The sequence below is a fragment of the Bombina bombina genome, chromosome 2 (genome assembly GCF_027579735.1).
Source record: "Bombina bombina isolate aBomBom1 chromosome 2, aBomBom1.pri, whole genome shotgun sequence".
Classification (NCBI taxonomy): Eukaryota; Metazoa; Chordata; class Amphibia; order Anura; family Bombinatoridae; genus Bombina; species Bombina bombina.
The window spans coordinates 414,841,712-414,863,453 of NC_069500.1; the positions used below are offsets into that span (position 1 = coordinate 414,841,712).

Here is a 21,742-nt window from a genome sequence, read left to right on the forward strand (position 1 = left end):
TTTCCAGCCATATACGTAACCAGTCCTTCCCTACTCTCTCGCACTGTTTCTGGGAATTGTAGTTAAATGGTTCTCCATTCTGGGTTTGCGTGTATTATTGACTTCATAGTTTAAAACACTGACGCTTCCGGTAAGCTGCAGTGACTCAGGCTGTATGATAGCAACAAGAACCGTGATACTATAAACCTGAAACCGGTAACAACATGGTAAGCGGTCTTTTAAGGCCTGAAAAACGACTACTTTCCCACATTGCACCAGAAAAAGGGCAGTATCGTGTTAGCCAGTGTATTTAAAGAAAGTAAAAAACATTTTGTTATAAAATATCAAAAACGATGCACAGATGAAACCTTTAATAGTCTTTTCTTATAAAATGATCTTACTTTCCATAGAACTCCATAACTAATTTCAGACGATTTAAGGACAGTTAACCCTAGATCACGTTATATTTATGACATAGCATTTACTGTTGCCCCCTACACATTGTCACACTGTTCCATTGTGGGAAGGAACACTTGCGTTTTAGTTTTGCATGTTATTTTTAGCGTTATATTCTGAGAAATGTAGTTGTAGTAGATTTAATATGCCTTGGAAAACACCCTTTCATTTCATCAGTGTAATACTGTACTTGTATGGCTCTGCTACAAGAAGCTCTGGCAGACCAGTTAAAGGTACATTGAACAATTTTAGACTATCATTTACAGACTAAATATTCATAGGCAATCGTTATTAACTTTTTGCCTGTTTAATTTATCTCTGAAAATTAATATGTGTCTAATTACTGGAAGTGTACATGGCAGGCTTACCTCTGTCACATATGTGTGCATAATTGGCCTCAGCAGAGGAAATCAGATAAGAAATGTCAAAACAAAATACAGTTTGCTAACAAAATAACAGTGGCTAGTTGTCTATACTACAATAAAACTTTCCAATTTACTCCTCCAAGTAAGGCAAGTGCTGGGTGGAGTTTGGCTATTGAAAAACAACTGCAGCAAACAAGGTGTTATTTCATTAAATCTTTTCATACTTACCTAGTGTTTATTTATTTAAAGACTACAGAAAAAACATTGTAATTATAAGGTGTTTACTGTCTCTTTAATCTGTTGTGTTGAAGTAAGTCATTTCTCACACCATTTTCTTTCTCTTCCAGTTTTCCTTCAACATGTTTGACCACCCGATGCCTCGGGTCTTTCACAGATTTAATACACAATATCGCTGTTTCTCGGTGTCCATGTTGGCCGGACCAAACGACCGATCTGATGTTGAGAAAGGGGGGAAGAGTATGTAGAGATCTCAGAATACCAATGCATGCATAAGTTAGGGTCTGATATCATATATGTTCTTTTATAAGAAGGGTACCCATATCAATGCTAGTACAAATAATGTAAGTGCAATGGCACTATACAAAATGTTTAATTGAAACTGAATGTATAACAGTCATTTTGTTTTGTTTTCAGTCATCATGCCTCCATCTGCTCTGGATCAGCTGAGTAAGTATTTTCTTTCACAAACAAAATGGACATATTTAGGGCAAGATTTATCATGAAGGGAATGCCCCAGTTGTTTGCAGGCTTGCTCATTGTGCCTACATCTGATATTTATGAAGCAGTGGTTCAAACTTCTGCTTTATAAACCCACTTACCAACTTGGGGTAGGCGGATGAAAATCACCCTGTATTAATTAGACCTGGGTGATTAACAAGCCCTACTCTCATGCAATTGGTTGTGCAAGAGTAGGGGGACGGCATTACACGGGTAGTAAATATGGGGAACAAATGTGCCCGACAATCTGTGATCGAACGCGGGATAGGTTCATAACATTTGAATCCTGTCCATTCACAGATTGATAAATCTTGCCCTTAGAATGAGATTACACAAAAAAAGGCTCTTTCGTTTGCAATAAAATCACAGTAGCTAGTTGTTTAATAACTTACTAAAACAAAACTACTTATGCTCCAGGAATCTAAAGATATTTTCAATAAACTACATTGATTTGCTTTTTATGGAAGGATACGCTAAGTTAAAGGGCCATTTATAGTGAAAAAAATAACATGCTCTATTTAGTTACATCTTGTCATTTTAGTACTAGCGACCCTGCAACTCTGTGTTTAACCCCAGTAAAGGGGTTAAACACATAATTAAAGGAGGGGCAGTCTACTTGAAAATTGTTATTGTTGAAAAAGATAGATAATCCCTTTATTGTTGTTATATTAATACACTTTTTACCTCTGATTAATTTGTATCTAAGTCTCTGCAGACTGTCCACTTATTTTAGTTCTTTTGACAGACTTGCATTTTAGCAAATCTGTGCTGACTCATAAAAGCACAATTTATCTATATAACACACATGAACTAGCCCTGTCTAGCTGTGAAAAACTGTCAAATGCATTCAGATAAGGGGCAGCCTTCAACGACCTAGAAATTAGTCAATGAGTCAACTTAGGTTTAGCAAATTTGATGATAAAAGTACATTTTAAAAAGTTGTTTACATTTGCATGCCCCATCTGAATTGTGAAAGTCTAATTTGGACTTGACTGTCCCTTTAAAGTATGGCACGGTAAACACAGAAATCTGTTGGTCCTGAGGGCATACTGCTGGTAAGCCAATCAGTAGTAGTTGCATGACCCAACTGCCTCTTTAAAAATAGAAAAATCACACACACGCATTACTTTTTTTATTGATGTTGAAAGGTATTTGTTTAAAAAAAAAATGTAAACTATCGCTATATTTGTATAATCCATACTAAAAACCTCATCAATACCCAACTATTAAAATATTAAAATGTTGAAGAAAAGTTTTGATATGCTATGTGAAGTTTGTTCCCAACTCATGGCTTTCTTTTTTTTCTGTAGGTAGACTTAACATTACATACCCCATGCTCTTCAAGCTAACAAACAAAAATTCAGACAGGATGACACACTGTGGAGTTCTAGAGTTTGTAGCAGATGAAGGGATATGTTACCTGCCTCATTGGGTACGTGATAAGTTCCAATTCCTACTTTGTATTTTCTTGTGCTGAGGCAACAACTGCACACTTTTATCTTGCATATGGAAGAGCACTTCTGCCTTTTGCTGCAGTCCCGACTGTCAGCATTGACATCTGAGACTGCAGCCAGAGGCAGAAGGAATCTGCCTTCATATGGTAGGGAAGAACTAATTGTTCTTCGTTTGCCATATGAAGGCAAATCTCCGATGCAGACAGGGAAACTCTGTGTCCTACACTACAGCAAAGGTATTTTGAGAGGGGGCCCTACTGTGCGATCAGCTTGGACGGGGGAGGTGGAGAGGGTGACGGTGGAGAGGGTGACGGGGGAGGTGGAGAGGATAACGGGGGAGGTGGAGAGGGTGGGGGGGGCCCGCTACACTATAGTGTAAATGTTGTTTATTAATAAAATAAAAATGACAATTAGGAGGGGACAATTAGGAGACCATTAGAAGGGGGTGAATTAGAGACCTGGGAGGTTAAGAGGGGATCCTGCAGTGCAGAAAAAAAGCTCTAAAACTTAATACTGGCAGACTGTCTGCCAGTACCTAAGATGGGGGGACTGTTTGGGAGGGATCAGGGAGGTAGCAGACTGTCTGCCAGTACCTAAGATGGTGGTGAGGAATGTGAGGGGAGAGCTGCATGAGAGGGATCAGGTAGGGAGGTGTCAGATGGGAGGGTAATAATTTTAAGGTAAACGTACCATCAATAGATGTTATTAAACAGGGGGAATTAGAGGCCCCATATATCCCAAACTTAGAAAACTGTCTAATTCGGCTCTGAGAGGAATGTGTGTAGCAGGATTTTAAGACAATCTTCCCTATCAAAATACCAGCTTGGGGACATTTAAAACAAGCGACATTCAAGCTGAGACATATATATTGAGATCGAAAGAGATACACCTTAAGAACGTAATATATACGCTATTTTACACCTAGAGGATACTTTTGTTTCCACTGTGATCAACAGAGATACATTTTAAGACTGCAGAGATCCCTGGAGATTGCTGTTTTACTTTTTTGGACAGAGTCCATTTATATATATATATATATATATATATATATATATTAGTACATTTATTCCACCAGTGGTCCATATTTTTTATCTTTTTTCCATATGAATGGTTGAGTGTGATTGTATATGCCATGACTAGATTTGACTGCATGGAGATATTACTACCTAATCCTAATAAATTATTATTTTAGATTTCCATCTGGCTGATGTTGTTGCTTTCTAGCGCATTTTTTTTTCATTTGTCTTGTATTTTTTTTCTTTGGAGAGTTGTAGAGGCTTTCCTTTTTAAAGTTGCTTACACATCAGGGGGTTGACGGGTTATATACTGTGTTTTCCTTTGAGATTTCTATGAATGCTTAGTTCATAGTGAATTTGAAACGTTGTTGTTTTTTTTTTTGTTGTTTTTTATGATCTTCTCCATATTCTGTATCCTTTATATTGTGTATGCTATAGCAGATACCTTCCTGGAGAGTGAGTCTAGGATGTACTTGTTTCTTTATTTATCTGTTGATTTAAAGTGACAGTTTTGTCTTTATTAATAATAATAATAATAATATTTTGAATTTTTAAAATATTATATGGTGAATTCTACATGTCCTCTCAGTCTTTGATTTTAGTGACAGCTTGTTTTTTTTAATATTAAATGGGGAATTCATCATGTCCTCTCAGATTTTTCTTTTCCAATGAATTGTGTTTCTTTCTCACTAAATATTTTTAAATATGCAATTATATGTGTTGTTCCTCGCTGGCTCTCTTAAATTAGAGAGAGCGTTGCCTCTGAGCCATTGTCTCCTAGGATGATGCTGTTTAGGCAATGCCCAAGCCTCTATGGCATCACATGCAGTGCCTACAGATATTGCAGCTCAGGTATCCTCGGCGATATCTGTGGCTTTATCTGTTTTTCCTTACCTATAGGGAAAATGCAAGAGGACATTTAAAGTTCAGATAATATGGTTTCTGCTATGCAGTTGTTTCTCCTAAGTCTGGTGAGGAAGATTCGCAGGTAGTTTTTGAGAGTGAACTCAGATTTGGACAGTATAATTCCTTCATCTGATGCTGAAGTCATCTCCTTCAGATGTATGCTTGCACACCTTGTGTACTGTTTGAGGAGGTTTTAGCTATTTGGACGACATCGATATCCCTGTCGTTGTCAACCCTTGGAAGTTTTGTAAACTTGATCATTTCTATGATGCTCCTTCCTTTGCGGAAATGTTTCGAAATGTGCTATGGAAATTTTCACAGGTGTAGGAGAAGCTAGGAATCCCTTCCTTTTAATGGATTTTTCTGTTGTTAACCCCATTAATATGCACAGTGCCCTAAGTAGAAGGGAGCTTTTTTACTACGGCTCAGAAAATTATTATCCCTATGGAGGGTAGCTGATCCTTTACGGATCCATGGATAAGAAGCTGGAGGTTTGGTTGTTCATTTAGAGCAATGTCTTATATTATTAGATTTGCTGTACTAGGTGCCGGCATTGTGGCTGAATTCTCATCAGCTGAGAAGTGTACCTATGGTTTAGTGGTACAACCTAGGCTTTATAGTTCTGCAGTTGCAGGTTTAATACTTTGTTTCCTCCAAATCCACGCTTCAGACTTCTCATTTTTTTTTTTTTTTTTTTTTTAAATATGTTTTATTGAAAAACTCAAGCTTTGTGTACAACATGTAAAATTTTTACAAATATGTTTTCCAGTCTTTACTTTTTTTTTTTTTTCTCCCCCTTTCCCCCCTCCAACTTCTCAGTGTTGTCCTTGGCAGCTTGTGCCATTGTTGTAGATACTGCTAAGTTTCGCAGTTCCATTATAGAGTCTGAGTCCGTATAGGCCTTATAGCCTGGCAAACATAATCGATAATACTTGGTAAAGATACTAGCTTGTATTTAAACAAATATAAAGTTTCATATAAAAAGTAAAACAGTGTGTGACCTCTGCGTGGCACCATGAAAAGGAAAAGGGTCATAGGTTCACCTGTGGAAGGATTTTTACATGCAATTGCTTCTGCACAGTTTGTGGTCCCTTGTTTCTCGGGTCTGTCATTGTGTTTTACGCGTTTTTGTGTCTTATCCCTACTTAGCCAGTAGGGAGATGTGTTATGTAAGTAGTCACGTCTTTTGTCCTGAGGTGTTGTGTGTCTGCGTTGTCTAATATCAGTGGTCGGTGTCGCGCTGCTCCCATTGTTGCAACATTAGGTCATGTATGTCTGCTGTGCCATGCTGTATGTGGTGGTACCTCTCTAACTGCAGTAGTGTGTTTACTTGATTTTCCCATTCCTCTATGGATGGTATCGTCTTTGTTTTCCAATACTTTGGGATGAGCATTTTGGCACTATTCAACATGATTAGGAGTAAAGCCTTGCTCTGCTTAGTCTCTAGCCCAGAGGCAGAACTTTTTTTCACTTTCTGCGATGAGATTTTTTTAGTAAAAATTTTTCTGCAGGTCATTTTTACATAAAATTCAATTAAAGACAGTAAAGCACCAGTTCAATTGCAATGTGTTTTGTTAACTGGAGAATAAAGCATTTTTTTTACATTTTATAATATAGTGCAGTAGTTGAAAATTGCATTGCAAATAAACTGCAGACAAAAAAATATATTGTAAATAAACTTGTTTCCTTTTCTCTTGGTCGAGCATAGAAATGTAGTAATAAAAAAGGTGCATTGCTGATACGAATGTCTTACAGACTGGGGAAGGCTAAGGGGCAGGTTTGAAAAAATCTGAGAGCCAGACAACAATCAATAGACTGCTTACTTCAAACAACACTTTGCTCTGGATGCACTTACACAGTGCAGCCAGATTACAGCTCTGTTTGAAGAGTACAGTCTAATGTAGAGCAGCGCTGCAAAGTTAATGTGCATACAGTTCCTGCATGTGCCCTGTTGTTTCTGCAGACATGATGCATTTTCTGCAATGACATCTCAGATCACTGCATGTTCTGCCTTGGGGGTCTCTAGCTTAGGTAGTGATAGAAATAGGATCGTCTTTGGACTGTTTTGTAACGGTTTCCCTATTATGTGTGCAATCTGTAGGAAGACACCTACCCAGTACATGTCGAGTTTGGGGCAGGACCACCAGATGTGTGTTGGTGTGCCCTCTTCACCGCAGTCTCTCCAGCACCTCCCCGAAGCTGTCTTATATATGCAATGCAACCTACTAGGTGTAAGGTACCATCTTGATATAAATTTATAGCTTGCCTCTTGTACTCGTACAGAAACTGAGGCTTTCTTGGTAATTTGGAACGCGGTGTACCACTCTGTATTCTCTATCTCCATTTGTAATTCTTTTTCCCATGCCTTCGCATATGTGGGGAGTGTATTGGCATCCTCCAATATTAATAATTTATATGTCAATGAGATGGCATGAGACATGGGGGTAACTCGGGTGCACAGGGTTTCAAAGACCGTTTTCTGTCTTGTAAATGAGCCCCTAGAATGGTGTGTTGCAAGGAAGTGATTGATCTGTGAGTGTGCTAACCAATTCAGATGTGCCCCCAGTGCTGTCTCTTGAATGTCTGCTAGTGGTGCGAGTTTGCCTCCTTCCAAGAGGGAGGAGATCGTCATGTCACCAAAGGAAGACCCTGGTTCTATGTCCCTTGGTTTGTAGTTCCAAGGTATTTCAGGGTTCTGGTACAATGGGGTTAATGGTGCATGGATGGAAGAAATATTTGTGGAGGTGCGTTGGAGTTTATCCCAATGTGAGTAAAAATCTATTAGTAATGGGTATGTGGATGTGGCTTTGGATCTGTGTTTCTCTGGGGCCCACGCCTGAAGACCTGCATTTCTTGTGTTAAGGATGTCACAGTCCAGTTGAACCCACTTCTTGTTGGGGTCGTTATGGCACCAGTCTAATAGTCTCTGTAATATGGTGGCTTGTTTGTAAGTGGGAATGTTTGGAACTCCCAGACCTCCTCTGTCTCTTGGGAGGTATAGGGTTCTCTTTGCTATCCTTGGCCTAATGTTTCCCCAGATGTAATGTTCCAGTATACTTTGTAGTTTATGTAGGTAATTTGTTGGCAGTGGAATTGGGGTAGTCTGGAGTAGATATAATATCCTTGGGATTACGTTCATTTTGACAACGTTAATTCTCCATACCCACGAAATTGTCTTCTTTTTCCAATTAGAAAGATCTGACACCAGGTTGTGTTCTAGTGCCTTGTAGTTGGCTTGAAATAGTACCTGTGGGTCTGGTGATAAGTGTATGCCTAAGTATCTCATTGTTGTCTGTTGTGTGCAAAGTGGGCAGTCTTGAAGTATCTCAGATAAAGAGTCGGGGTCATATGTAATATTTAATAGTTCAGACTTAGTTGTGTTAAGATGAAAATTTGATACCCGTCCATAGTCAGACTTCTCATTTTAAGGATGAGACCTTGTTTGGACTTGGTTTAGCAGAATTATCCTCTGACTTTAAGGGTACAAAAGGATTTTCCTACCTCACGTCAAGAGAGTAAGACTAAAGGAAAGTTTCTTTTTCCTCTTTCTGCAGGGTCAGTCATGCCTTTTGGAGTCTAATCTAAGATTTCCTCCCAGGGGCAAATTTCTCTTCTAGTTTATCTGCAATCCAGGTATGATGAGAGGCATTCCTTAAACGGGGTTCAGGATCTTCGTCTCTGGGAGTGATTGTTCCAGTCCCTGTTTTGGGAATGGGATCTAGGTAATTACCTCATCTTCAAAGTAGTATCCTTTCTCCTCTGTTTTAAAAGGGCTTGTTCGTATCGAACATAGATCTGCAGGTTTTATTGTTCTCTTGATTTAGGATCTTCTCAAGTTTCTGAGTTTTCGTCATCCTAGACAGATTTTTAGGTCTTGGGGTATTACAAGGGTGTTTTTCTGGACAATATATGGTGCAGGTGTCATCCTTTGAGCAAACTCTCTTTCTAGAGATGTTGCCCAATCTACTTTCCCATGGATAAGAAATTAATCTGGAGAGAGTTCCCTTGTTCCATCTACAAGGGTGATTATTTGGGGAGCTTAATAGATTCTCTGTTTAGAAGATTTTTAACAGAGGTCAGATAATCAAGGATTTATTCCTTTTCCTTTCTCTGCAGTCTTCTGTCCGGTGAACAGCAAGGCTCTTGTGGTCCGGTATATAGCCATTTTGCAACCGGAAGGTTGGGAGTTTGGACCTAGCTGTAGTTGTTTTTACCTTTTCACTTTTCAGTGATTCTATGTATGGAGAGAATTGGTCTGAGGGTTAACCATGGACATCCTTCCCTTTACTGTGTTCTATAAAAGTTTCAGGAGTATCTGTCTCGGGGCACGTGCTTCTAGAGACATTCCTGGGTGATGTAACGAAGGACGCCTACCTGCTGAGCTGAAAAGCAGTCTTGGTTGTGTTTAAGGTGCAGGGATTATGGACTCTGAAGTGTCTGCTCTCCTCTTAAACATTTTGAAGTTGAGATCGATTTTCAATGCTCTGATGACTTGGCCTTGGTCGTCCTTAGCTTGGTTCCAATTTGACTATTCACCTCAATGGTTTATATCAACCACTAGGGAGGATCGTGGAGTTCCTTAGCCATGGAGGAGGTAACTTGGATTGTTCAGTGGGCGGAAGCTCACGATTGTTGTCTGTCTGTCATCCACATTCCAGTTAACAACTGGGAAGCGGATTTCCTGAGCAGACAGATTTTTCATTCTGAGGAGTGGGAACTCCATCCGACTTAATCCTTAAATGAGTGCCGATGTTGGATCTGATGGCGCCTCAACAAAATGCCAAGCTTCCAATGTACGATTCGAAGTCAAGAGATCCTCATGCCTCTCTGATAGATGCTCTGGCGGTTCCTTGGGATTTCAGGCTGGTATACCTGTTTTCTTCTGTTTGCTCTCCTTCCACGAGTCATTGCTCGTATCAAACAGGAGAAGAGCGTTGTGGCCTCGCAGGATCTGGTATGCAGACCAAGTGGAGATTCAGGGTCCCTTCTTTCATCCAAATTTCGTTTCTCTGAAGCTGACTGCTTGGAGATTGAACGCTTAGTTCTGTCTAAGCGTGGTTTTTCTGAGTCCGTCATTGAGACCATGATTCAGGCTTGCAAGCCTGTTACGAGGAAGATTTACCATAAGATATGGCGTAAATATCTTTGTTGGTGTGAATCCAAGGGCTACTCTTGGGGTAGGGTAAGGATTCTTAGAACTTTTTTCTTTTCTACAGGAAGGTCTGGAGAAATGTTTTGTCAGTTAGCTCTCTGAAGGGTCAGATTTCTGCATTATCCTTTTTGCTGCATAAGCGTCTGGCGGGTGTACCAGATATGCAATCTTTTTGTCAGGCCTTGGTCAGTATTGTGTTTAAATCTGTTGTTCCTCCTGGGAGCCTTATTTTTATTCTTAAAGTTTTGCAGCATGCTCCGTTTGAGTCATTGCATTCCATAGATATTAAGTTGTTATCTTGGAAGGTTTTGTATCTTATTGCTATCTCTTCTGCTCAGAGAGTATCGGAACTCTCAGCTTTGCAGTATGATTCGCCTTCTCTTATCTTTCATGCCAATGAGGCAGTTCTTCGTACTAAGTTTGGTTCCTTCCTAAAGTGGTTTTGGACAGAAATTTTAATCAGGAAATTGTTGTTCCTTCTCTTTGTCATAGTTCTTCTGTTCTGAAGAACGTTTGTTGCACAACTTAGAGGTTGTGCGTGCTTTAAAATTTTATTTTCAGGCGAATAAGGATTTTCGCCAGTCTTCTGCCCTGTTTGTTTGTTTCTCTGGGAAACATAAAGGTCAGAAAGCTTCTGCTACTTCTCTTTCTCTCTGGCTGAGAAGTATAATTGGTTTTGCTTACAAGACTGCTGGGCAGAAGTCTCCTGAGGGAATTACAGCTCATTCAACTAGGGCTGTCTCTTTTTCTTGGGTTTTCAAAATTGAAGCTTCTCTGGAATGGGTTTGCAAGGCTGCAACTTGGTCTTCTCTATATACCCTGTCAAAAAATTTCAAATTTGATACTTTTGCCTCGGCTGAGGTTCTTTTAGGAGAAAGATTCTTCAAGCGGTGGTGCCTTCTGTTTAGGTTACCTGTCTTGTCCTTCCCTAATCATTGTTGACCTCTAGCTTGGGTATTGGTTTCCAACCGTAATTGATGATTCCATAGACTCACTGTATCTTAGGAAAGAAAACAAAATTTATGCTTACCTGATGAATCTATTTATTTCCACGACCTGCCCTTTATTTTAAGACCGTTATTTTTAACTTTAACCTCAGGCACCTCTACCCTTGTGTTGTTGCCTTTTTCTCAATTTTCGGTCGAATGACTGGGGATTGTTGGAAGGGAAGTGACATTTAGCAGTAATTGATTCTGTGGACTCGCCATATCTGGAAATAAATACATTTATCAGGTAAGCATACATTTTGTTTTTAGACAGAACAGAGAAATATTTTCAGTATATTAACCCTGTAATGATTTAATCAACATCACTTTTGTATTTTTATTTTTAGAAAATGTCCTGTTTAAAACAAATCAGCACATTTTTTTTGGACAATAAATATGTTATCACTATAAATTAGTTGATAGGCAATTGAGAGTCTAAGCGTAGCCACTTCTACATGTTAATAACTTGTTACTACCACACCCACAGATGATGCAGAATTTGTTGCTGGAAGAGGGGGGTCTTGTGCAAGTGGAGAGCGTCAACCTACAAGTAGCTACATACTCCAAGTTCCAGCCACAGAGCCCTGACTTTCTTGATATCACTAACCCCAAAGCAGTGTATCCTTTCATATTATTTCACTGTGTGTTGGGTGGGAACTTAAACTCGTACTCCATATATGATGTCTGAGCAGTTAAAGGACCAGTCAACACAGTAGATTATGCATAATCAACTAATACAAGATAACGAGACAATGAAATAGCACTTAGTCTGAGCTTCAAATGAGTAGTAGATCTTTTTTTTCTGACAATTTTAAAAGTTGTCTTTTTCCACTCTCCCTGTACCATGTGACAGCCATCAGCCAATAACAAATGCATACACGTACCATGTGACAGCCATCAGCCATTCACAAATGCATACACACTTATTCTTGCACATGCTCAGTAGGAGCTGGTGACTCTCAAAAAGTTTAAATATAAAAAGTCTGTGCACATTTAGTTAATGGAAGTAGATTGGAAAGTTGTTTAAAATGGCATGCTCTATCTGAATAATGAAAGTTTAATTTTGATTGAGTGTCCCTTTAAGCAAAATGCTGCTCTCCTAGCTTTTGAAATACCCAATGAAACCAACCAGCTCGGCATCTGTTTTGTTTCAAGCCTAAGCTGAGAAATTAATGTAAACCATGCATACACTGATTTATCATTGCAGTTGTAAACACCTTAACATTGTTTTAAGATTAGAAAATGCCTTGAGGAACTTTGCATGTCTCACTACTGGAGATGTCATCGCTATAAACTACAATGATAAGGTATGTTCCATTTATTCAGTTTATTTGAGGAGTCTATATGCTGATTGTTAGTATAATACAAGATTTAAGAAAACAAAAACAAAGAAAATAAACATTTAATATTCTAATGTTTCTACTGTTGTGTAGAGAAAATATACTGTATAATGCATTGGAATCTGTACCTTTTAAATGTATTGCACTCTATATATGCAATGGCGAATGTTTGTTTAAATATAACAAATTGCTGCTCAAACTACCCTGGTTTACTATAGCACCAGGTTTGCTAAGCAGCTTTGTAATAGATTCTATGTTTAGGGGAGGGAAGAGCTGCCTAACATATTTTTTTCTTTTTTTAAATTGCACTGAACAGTTCAATATAAAATGTATATATGTGCCATATGCATGTTTTTAACTCTGGGTTTAAAAATGCTATTTTGCTCTGGAATATCCTTTTAAGTAACTACAACAATTGTGTGCTCACGTGATGAGCAATATTCTGCCTGCCTCTTAATTTAGACCTTCTTGCACACAGATCTACGAGTTGAGAGTGATGGAGACCAAGCCTGACAAAGCTGTATCAATCATAGAGTGTGACATGAATGTAAGTAATCAAAACAACTCATATCCATAAAGTCATTCTGTTATTAAAAGGGACTGAGTTTACACCAAAATTGTTATTGTTTAAAAAGATAGATAACGCCTTTACTACCCATTCCCCAGCTTTGCACAACCAACATTGTTATATTAATATACTTTATAGCATTTAAACCTCTAAATTTCTGCATGTTTCTAATCCACTACAGACAACCTCTTATCACATGCTTTTTATTAGCTTTTCAAAATAGGAGACTGCTAGTTCATATGGGCCATATACTGTAGATAATATTGTGCTCACGCCGGGGAGTTATTTAAGAGTTAGCACAACACAGCACTAATTGGCTAAAATGCAAGTCAATAGATAATGGTGTTCTGTGGATCTTTTTGCAGGGGCTAAAAAATAGCATCAAAGGGTTGTTTGTCTTAATGTTACATGCTAATTTCGAATTGGAGAATTAAATTTTTCGACTATAATGGCCATTTAATTCCATGGCAGTCTTCCTTTGTGCTAATTGTTTCAAGTATTGAATTTGTATTGTGGCAAAAATTGTTAGAAATAAATTACATAATACACCAGATGTTCCCATAAGCCTATCAACATTTTTATAATATTCAAAGAAGAGATTAGATGAGGAGAATAGGGTGGAAAAGGGAGCAAAACTGCACTGGAAAGGTAAATTAATTAGGAGTAAATTTAAAAATTGTGAATCCAGTGCTGGGTTAGAGAACTAGGTATTCACTAATATTACTGTGGTTCAGGGTTGTATTTATCTGCAGGCCAACTAGGCCCAAACCTTTTTTAACATCTAAAGTTGTATATGTATCTTCTGTTTTTATTATTAAATTCATTTCCCATTATCTAATTAATAGATATAATCTGTTTAATTTTATTATTTTTTTTCAACAGGTGGATTTTGATGCCCCTTTGGGATACAAAGAGCCAGAGAGACACTCACAACAGGAAGAGCCAACAGTAAGATTAAAGCATCAGTTACTTTTTACTGGAGCAAGAAGTGGTTAAAACTGCATGTACAGGACACAAATCCTATTAATTTTATTTATTAAAGAGACATAAAAACATATCTGAATATTTGAAAGCAACAGTTGCTCCTATGAGTAAACTATTTACCACCGCGCCCTTACCGTGCTAAAAGAAAATATATCAAATATGTAAAAGTGCAAGAAACTTGGTACATTTAATTCAACAACTATTTCATCCAGACAAAAATTACAAATTCATAATAGACACAATTAAATGATACATAAAGGATACATAAAACCGTCCGTTCTTAAATGAGCTATTCGTGAGGATCTGTAGGATGTAAAAGGCACGTTCCTGGTGAAGTAAGTCTAAACACTAATGTGCACACACATAAGGAACTACTCACTGGAGGCAATAATCAGTTCTTTTGTTGGGTTACCTGCTGTCTGAAGCTCCTCCTAGACAGTCTGTGTTTCAGTAAAGTTCACATATAATGGATGACGGTCTTGGTATTAAATCATACACACCGGTTACACCTAGCATAATACAGATTATCTCGGCCCCTTAGCACTTCTCTTACACTGAACAATAAAGTACATAAAATATAGTAAGCGATGAAAGTTCACAAGTAATGGTTACCGGTCTCTGTTAATGTACAATCATATACACCAATTCAACTAAGCATAATATAACACATACCCTAAGACATTTATTTTCACCATAAAATTAGAGATGAATATAGAGCAGAGCAACGCGTTTCAGTCCACATGTTGCCTTTTCTAAGATTACTTGTTGGAGTAACTGTTGCTTGCATGTTTGGTCTAGCTTAATAGCACTATAAAAGGGATTAGTGTATCTATACCACTGCTATAGAAATTTGTTGTTAGCGCCTTTTTTTTTTTTTTTTTTTTTTTTTTGAAGAGAGTTCAAGCATACAACAGGTAAAAAGTTACACACATATGATCTATCATTTGCTGGAGTTACAATAGGAATTTTGTTTGAAAGGTGTATACAGCAGATGAAAACTAACAAAATTAATTCCAAGATTTTTAACATCCTGGGCAGTGCTAAGTTAGATTATAAAACAGGTGTGTACAAGTAAGTACTCAGTATAGGTACAGCATATTATCATAGTACATTTTCACCAAGACTTCTTCAATATCTGTTACCTGAACTCTAATTTTTACTAATTTTACTAAACTAACCATTAAACTAAACTAAACACAACAATACCCAAGTAGACCTAAGAGTGAGTGTGCTAGCGCTATAGTGGGAAATGATCTTAGTTAGATGGCTCTTAAATAGGTAAAGACAATATGATTAAATGGGTATGTTGCTCGGCACGGTAAGAATGCAATATAATTTACAATTTAATCTAAAGCCGTCCTGAGCAAAAGTATTTGAGCTTATTGCACATGGTAACACACCAATAAAGAAGATTAATGTAGTAGTCCTAGTACTTTCCATGTGAGTGTGCGATATAGCAGGGAGTTGTTAGTTACAGTAGGGTCAATTGGCCTTTTGCCTCAAGTTGTAATAAAGTTTAACTAAGCACATATAAGGTTATTCCCCATAAATTGTCAGAAGCATACTACTGGAGAGGTAAAATAAAATTAATCTGGGTAGTCTCAGTCCTAAACGCTAACACACCAACAAAACATTAATTCAACCATATAGCAGGTTATAGTAATCCCTCCAGAAATATGGTTGATGTATCCAGAGATATATGTCAAGACAAATATATGAACTAACTCTTGGAAATAGAGGGATACCAAGCAACTGTCTTTGCTGAGACATACTTTCCAGGAGTATGGCTGATTAGGTCTCAATTTTATAACCCCAATGCAATAGGTAAACAAAATGAAACCACACACATAGAACTGCAGTAACAAGGTCTGACATGTTAATATTGTGTGTTAAAGTTATTTAGCCAACGTCTCAACTAGGAAGAGCAGATATCGTAGGGTTACACAATAAAATACCCAAACTTTTGCCAGAGTAGTTAAAGCAAACCCCCTACGGCATAGCAAACAGGGTTCCAATTTATTCAGCTCCCATAGCCAGACAGGTGGTACAATGCTTCCGCCATGCAGCCGCATAGCCAGCTTCCGAAGGTGTCATTAGCCAGCAAAAGTTGTGGGCGAGCTGTGACCCGGCCCTAGGTGTTCAGGTTAAAGTAAATAAATTACCCGATTCCCACACAAATCGCGATGAGGTAGCCACATCTCAGAAGAATGCAGCTTGTTTGCATGGGATGACAGCCGCAGGATCCCGCACACTTATACCATATAGTTTCCTGTTCGGGTATGCCTTATTCAGATCAGGAAGCTCATCCGTTTCAAATTTGGCGATTCCACGTGTAGGCAAGTCGCGGGCTCCGTAGATAGGGCAATTGCGTTGACTCGGTCTAAAGTCCAGGTCCTGAACGGAAGCAATAGCCGGGTGGATTATCTGCGATATCGGCATGCCCTCTTCTGATGGCGTAATCGATTCCATGACAAAATTCAGAGCCTCTGCATTAGAGGTACCTGCCCCAGTCTCCATCATAACTGTCACCTCTCTCCCCTGCAAAAGCTCTGAGGCCCCAGGATTGCCTTCCACTTGGCGATGCAATGTGGGGGTGTTTGTCAAATTTTGTGAGGCAGGCCTGGAAGCGGGTCTCCTTTGCTGGTAGTGTTGTTCTTTTGCCTGTATTATTGTGCATATATTAGAACAGGAACGCAGCAGTTGGTCCAGTTTAGGCAGGAACATAGCTTTCAGTTCAGCCAGAATGTGGGAGTCAATGGAGCAGCCTTTAGTGATAGGTGATGCCATTGTGCGCGATCAGGAGTGTACATTAGTATTTGCTAAGTTGCAGTAAGTTTTTACGTGTCAGCGGTATTCCCTCCACAGAGCCAAACGGCTTAATTTCTTGCTTCTCGGCGGCCAAGGGATGGTGTACCTTGATCCAAAAGAGTTCCCGGGCACAGATATTGCCAAGGGAGGAAAGGATGGCGAGATATATAGCCACTTTAACTCCAAGCTGAACGGAGCTTCAAGAATCAGTGGCCATCTTGGGTCACCACCCACCAGAAGTCTCGTCTTTAGCGCTTTTGCTACATCTTTACTATGTTATATTTGTATTTGTCAGTGTTACTATAATAACTCCTAATATGCATGTGGCTCACTTCCAATATGGTTGTAGGTTGCATGCGTTTGAGTGCTGGCGACACACCAGGATATATCGCAGAGAGAGGCTTAGATATTTATGGCTTGCAGTGTACCTTCTTATTACCGCTGAGAGGTGCCTGTGTAAAGGGACATAAACATCTAACCGCAGTGCATTTAAAATGTGACTAGAAGCATTCACTTTTATTTGTAAATATGGTTGTGAGTAAAGTTCTAACATAACTATTTCCTGTGCAACGTCTCCCATATGCAGCTAAGTCATGTGTACAAGCATCCACCACATGGGAATGTTCCATGTGGCATCATCAGCTATCCATCATGCTGAAGTATTGTAGCATTATATTGTTTTCCTTATATTACCATATATACATAACAAATCTAATAATATTATATTCTCAAACAGTATTTTGTGTAAAATAAACTACAGCAAACAGGTGTACTATAGATGTGAAATTAGGTGTTTTTAAGCAACTGTATGAACTAAAAAAAAATGGAACAAAATTACTAAAACTGTATACACATAAATCTATAAGGGCAGAACTTTATCATGAAATCTTCTTCACTTTTATTTGCAGGACATTGAACCAGATCACAGCGATTATGTACCAGATCTGGGATTCAGGGTGAGTCTGTAGACTAATATTTAATGCACATAGGAGGTTAGATCTAAGGAACCAAAAAGTGTTGCTCTAGGCTGGTGACAGACAACACATTTATGGTTATTTTACAATATAATATTTTTATTTTTTTTATTATTTCTAAATGGCAAAATCCTGCTTTCTGGTATATGACTATATCAGATATAATCAGTGCAATACAAAAAATTATAGAGGCAAAGTTATTTGGTCCTGGGTGTGTACTGCCTAGGTGGTGGTTACAGATGAAAGAGGCATACAATGAGTGATTTGCCTGTTGGATGGTGAGCAGATCATAGGACAGGATAGGCTTTAGTAGATTACTATATGTAGACATAACAGCTGATCTTAGTGCTAGAGTAGGTAGCAGATTTAAAGGTACAGTAAAAATAATATTTTGTGATTCAGATACAGCATACACTTTTTAAACAACTTTGCATTTTACTTGTGTTATCAAATATGCTTTGTTTTTTTTGGCATCCCTTGTTGAAAAGCATACCTATGTAGGGTCAGGAGCCGACATGCACTAGTAGGAGTTAGCTGCTGATTGGTGGCTGTACATTTGTATCTCTTGTCAGTGGATCACCTGATGTGTTTAGCTAGCACTCAGTAGTGCATGGTTGCTCCTTCAACACAAAATACCAAGAGAATGAAGCACATTTTGTTATATAAATACATTGGAAAGTTGTCTAAAATGGCATGCTCTGTCTGAATCATGAAAGAACAATTTTGGGTTTAATGTCCCTTTAAGGAATACTTACTTTATTTTCAATTTATTTTATTGAGGCAATTCAGACACCAGGAGATATCACATGAAAGGTAAATAGCAAAATCCATGAAATATTCAAAGAAAAAACATACCCCTACAATTACATCTTTTGTCCAGACTCCCAACACCGATATTTGCCTCTTAAATTAGCTTCTTAAATAAATTTAGCGTTCTTCAATGGTTTAATAATTTGTCTTTTTTAAATGTATCTCAAGAGATTGTATCAACAGTACTCACTTGTGGAAAAATTTCTTAATTTTATGATCTGAGTCAGACTGAAGCCCAACTGCTTCCAATAATAAATTAATTCAAAATTTTGATTTTAAAAGCCGAGCATTTTGGTTCTTTATTTAATCGCCAATTCTGTAAGATAAACTTCCCACGCCCCCCCCCCCCCCCCCCCCCAAAAAAAAAATTTTTTTGAATTACTGGGCAAAACCAAAAACAATGTAACAAGTCTGCTTTCAAAAGTTTACATTTAAAACATGAAGACTTATAAAGATTGTTGTCAATATAAGAAATAAATAAAGGGGTACAATATAACTGATATAAAAAAAAAACTGTTGTATTGTATGTTCTCCAAGCGGAATTCAATAATTCCTCCACTTTAAAACCATTAAAGTCAAAGTGCTTCCACTTAGGATAAATATATCTCAAGTTACTATCTCCTTGAGGTTTTATAAATACTTGAGATTAAGAAAGTACCTTGTCTAAATGAGTTGAGTATTAAACTATAATTCCTACCTTAACAATCACAATTCTTCAATTTAACAAATTGTTCCACATAATATCTGATTTGATGGTATGAAAAGAATACGTTTTAGGAATGTTATATTCACTTTTACATGTGTAAATTTTTTTTAAGAAAGAGCAATTTTCGCAATCTATTAATTGAAAATTGTTAGTAACACCCAGTGGTTTCCATATACTAAATCTTTTTGATTCATAACATTCAATGAGATCTGGGTTTCCTCTAATTGTCAAAAAAGGTGATACTAAAAAAAATAATGTTTAATAGGGAACAATATCTGTGCTATTTTTTGTAATGATTTTTCGGTCATATTGGGAATAGCTTTCAGAGAATATGGCGCAACCATTGGTTTTTTTGTGCTCTAATAAAGAGTAAGGAATACTCTCTAATAGACATGTGCATTCAGAGGTTTCAGATACCTCCATAATGTGGAAGAAGACGGCACTTAATGCTAATTAATATTTGTAGATTTACACAGATTTTAGTGTGTTGCTGTCTCATAAGTATAAATCCGGCCCATCTTTGGTTCAGCACCTTGGTAGCGCTTGCTGATTGTTGGCTAAATGTAGCCACCAATCAGCAAGTGATACCCAGGGATCTGAACCAAAAATGGGCCGGTTTGTAAGTTAACATTCATGCTTTTTCAAATAAAGATACCAAGAGAACAAAGAAAAAATTAGAATAGGATTAAATTAGAAAGTTGCTTAAAATTGCATGTTCTGTCTGAATCCTGAAAGAAAAAAAATTGGGTTCAGTAACCCTTGAACATATTTGTTTTTCAAACAACTTACTTGCAAAATGAGCTCTTAGATACATTCTGCCTCTTCTATAGGCAATTCTGACTCCCTGTTTATCTAGTGTTCAATGAATAGTAAACCAGCTCATGTTAGTCTATTACCAGCTCATGTTACGCTATTGTTTGTTTTTGTTTCAGGCGTTCACTGGTCAGGGTAATAGACTGGATGGGAAAAAGAAAGGGATTGACCCCAGTCCCTCCCCTATAAAACCAGAAGATATAAAGAGGTTTGTTGCTACACACATTTGAATGTATTACAGATCACTTGTTCTGTTGTTACGCAAGTACATCCTGTTATAAATGGTTCTTCCAGAATGTATAGGTCAGTATGGCTGGGGAAAAGCTTGATTAAAAAGTCAGCAAATATTCTGATTTTCTTCTGATCACTGGCAGAAAACTGACACGCAGAACACCTGGCACTCTCTAGCAAGCACACAGTAATATTTAAAAGCATAAATGATTGGTTTTTATTACTATGTGCTTGCTAGAGAGTGTTTTCTGTTTGTTGTGTTGCTAATTTTGTTTTGTAAATTTCCCCATGGGCTTTTCACCCAGGCTGATCGAGTGTTTACTGTCTGAGTTGCTAAAAACTGTACAGCTGTCTGTAAGTATACAGGGCTGTTGGTTTAACATTGCGTTAGGATGTATACCCAGTCCACTCTGAGACGGCAGTCCATTTGTGTGTATTGTACTGACAGATACTTGTATCTTCCATAATATAATTTTACCCACTAGCTAATTGTTTTTTGGGCCATTTAAAACTGTTTTATTGATTTGTCTTATAGAGGAATCCCTAACTATGAATTCAAGATTGGAACTATCACTTTCATCAGAAACTCTCGGCCCCAAGCAAAGAAAGTGGAAGAAGTGAGTGTTTTTTCCATATACCTTAAAACCTTTGTACCATACTTTATAGCAACACCTCATTCACAGTTAACAGTGATGACCATTCTATCTTTCCCTATTATGTCTCAACTGAGTCTCAATATTTAATTTGTCTCTCTTTCCCTGCAGGATGATGCTGTGAGCCGCTTTATTGCTTTCTCAGGAGAAGGACAGTCCTTACGTAAGAAAGGCAGGAAGCCTTAAAGGACTGTACAGTGTGGGGAATAAATTATGTTACAGCACTCTGTGTGTGTCTTCATCTGAGCTCTAGAGAACATCTCAACCTCCCTGGCATAATCAGGGTGTATTGTGTAGCTTAAAAGTGGTGTTCTTTATATGAAACCCAAACATTTTCTTTTGGGATTCAGACAGAGCATGTCATTTTGTAACAAGTTTCCAATTTACGTCTATTATCAAATTTGCTTTTGTTCCCATGGTATTCTTTGCTAAAGAGATACCTAGGTAGGTCTCTGGAGCACTAGCAGGAAATAGTGCTGCCATCTAGTGTTCTTGCAAATGGATAACATTCTTGCAAAACTGCTGCCATATAGTGCTCCTGACACATGCACACTGCTGAGCTTACGTCCTTGCTTTTCAACAAAAGATACCAAGAGAATGAAGAAAATTTGATAATAGAAATAAGTTCAAAAATTTATTTTTTTTTTTTTTTTTTTTTTTTTTTGAAAAATGTTTTTATTGAGGCAATAAAATACATCAAAGTACAAACATAGTAGATAGGGCAATATCTCAAACAAAATTGCATGACATCAGTTCCATCATTCAAGCATAAATACAGTAGACAAAAGTAGGAGTACGGTACT

The 21,742-nt window shown here is 37.8% G+C and overlaps 1 protein-coding gene across 1 annotated transcript; it reads left to right on the top strand.

Moving 5' to 3' along the window:
- Nucleotides 1-10: 10 nt before the first annotated feature.
- Nucleotides 11-21,163, top strand: UFD1 (ubiquitin recognition factor in ER associated degradation 1). Its single transcript, XM_053700517.1, has 12 exons — nucleotides 11-206; nucleotides 1,148-1,277; nucleotides 1,455-1,487; nucleotides 2,849-2,970; nucleotides 11,540-11,670; nucleotides 12,287-12,359; nucleotides 12,871-12,939; nucleotides 13,843-13,908; nucleotides 17,661-17,708; nucleotides 20,175-20,263; nucleotides 20,822-20,903; nucleotides 21,051-21,163. Exons 1-12 carry the CDS (start codon nucleotides 204-206, stop codon nucleotides 21,123-21,125), a joined length of 921 nt encoding a protein of 306 aa, XP_053556492.1. The 5' UTR covers nucleotides 11-203; the 3' UTR covers nucleotides 21,126-21,163.
- The last annotated feature ends 579 nt before the right edge of the window (nucleotides 21,164-21,742 follow it).

Bases quoted from the DNA above. Each gene is read 5' to 3' on its own strand.
- UFD1 (XM_053700517.1), top strand. The intron at 13,909-17,660 runs GTAAGATTAAAG...TTTTATTTGCAG, and splicing joins CACAACAGGAAGAGCCAACA to GACATTGAACCAGATCACAG. The intron at 20,264-20,821 runs GTTTGTTGCTAC...TTTGTCTTATAG, and splicing joins AAACCAGAAGATATAAAGAG to AGGAATCCCTAACTATGAAT.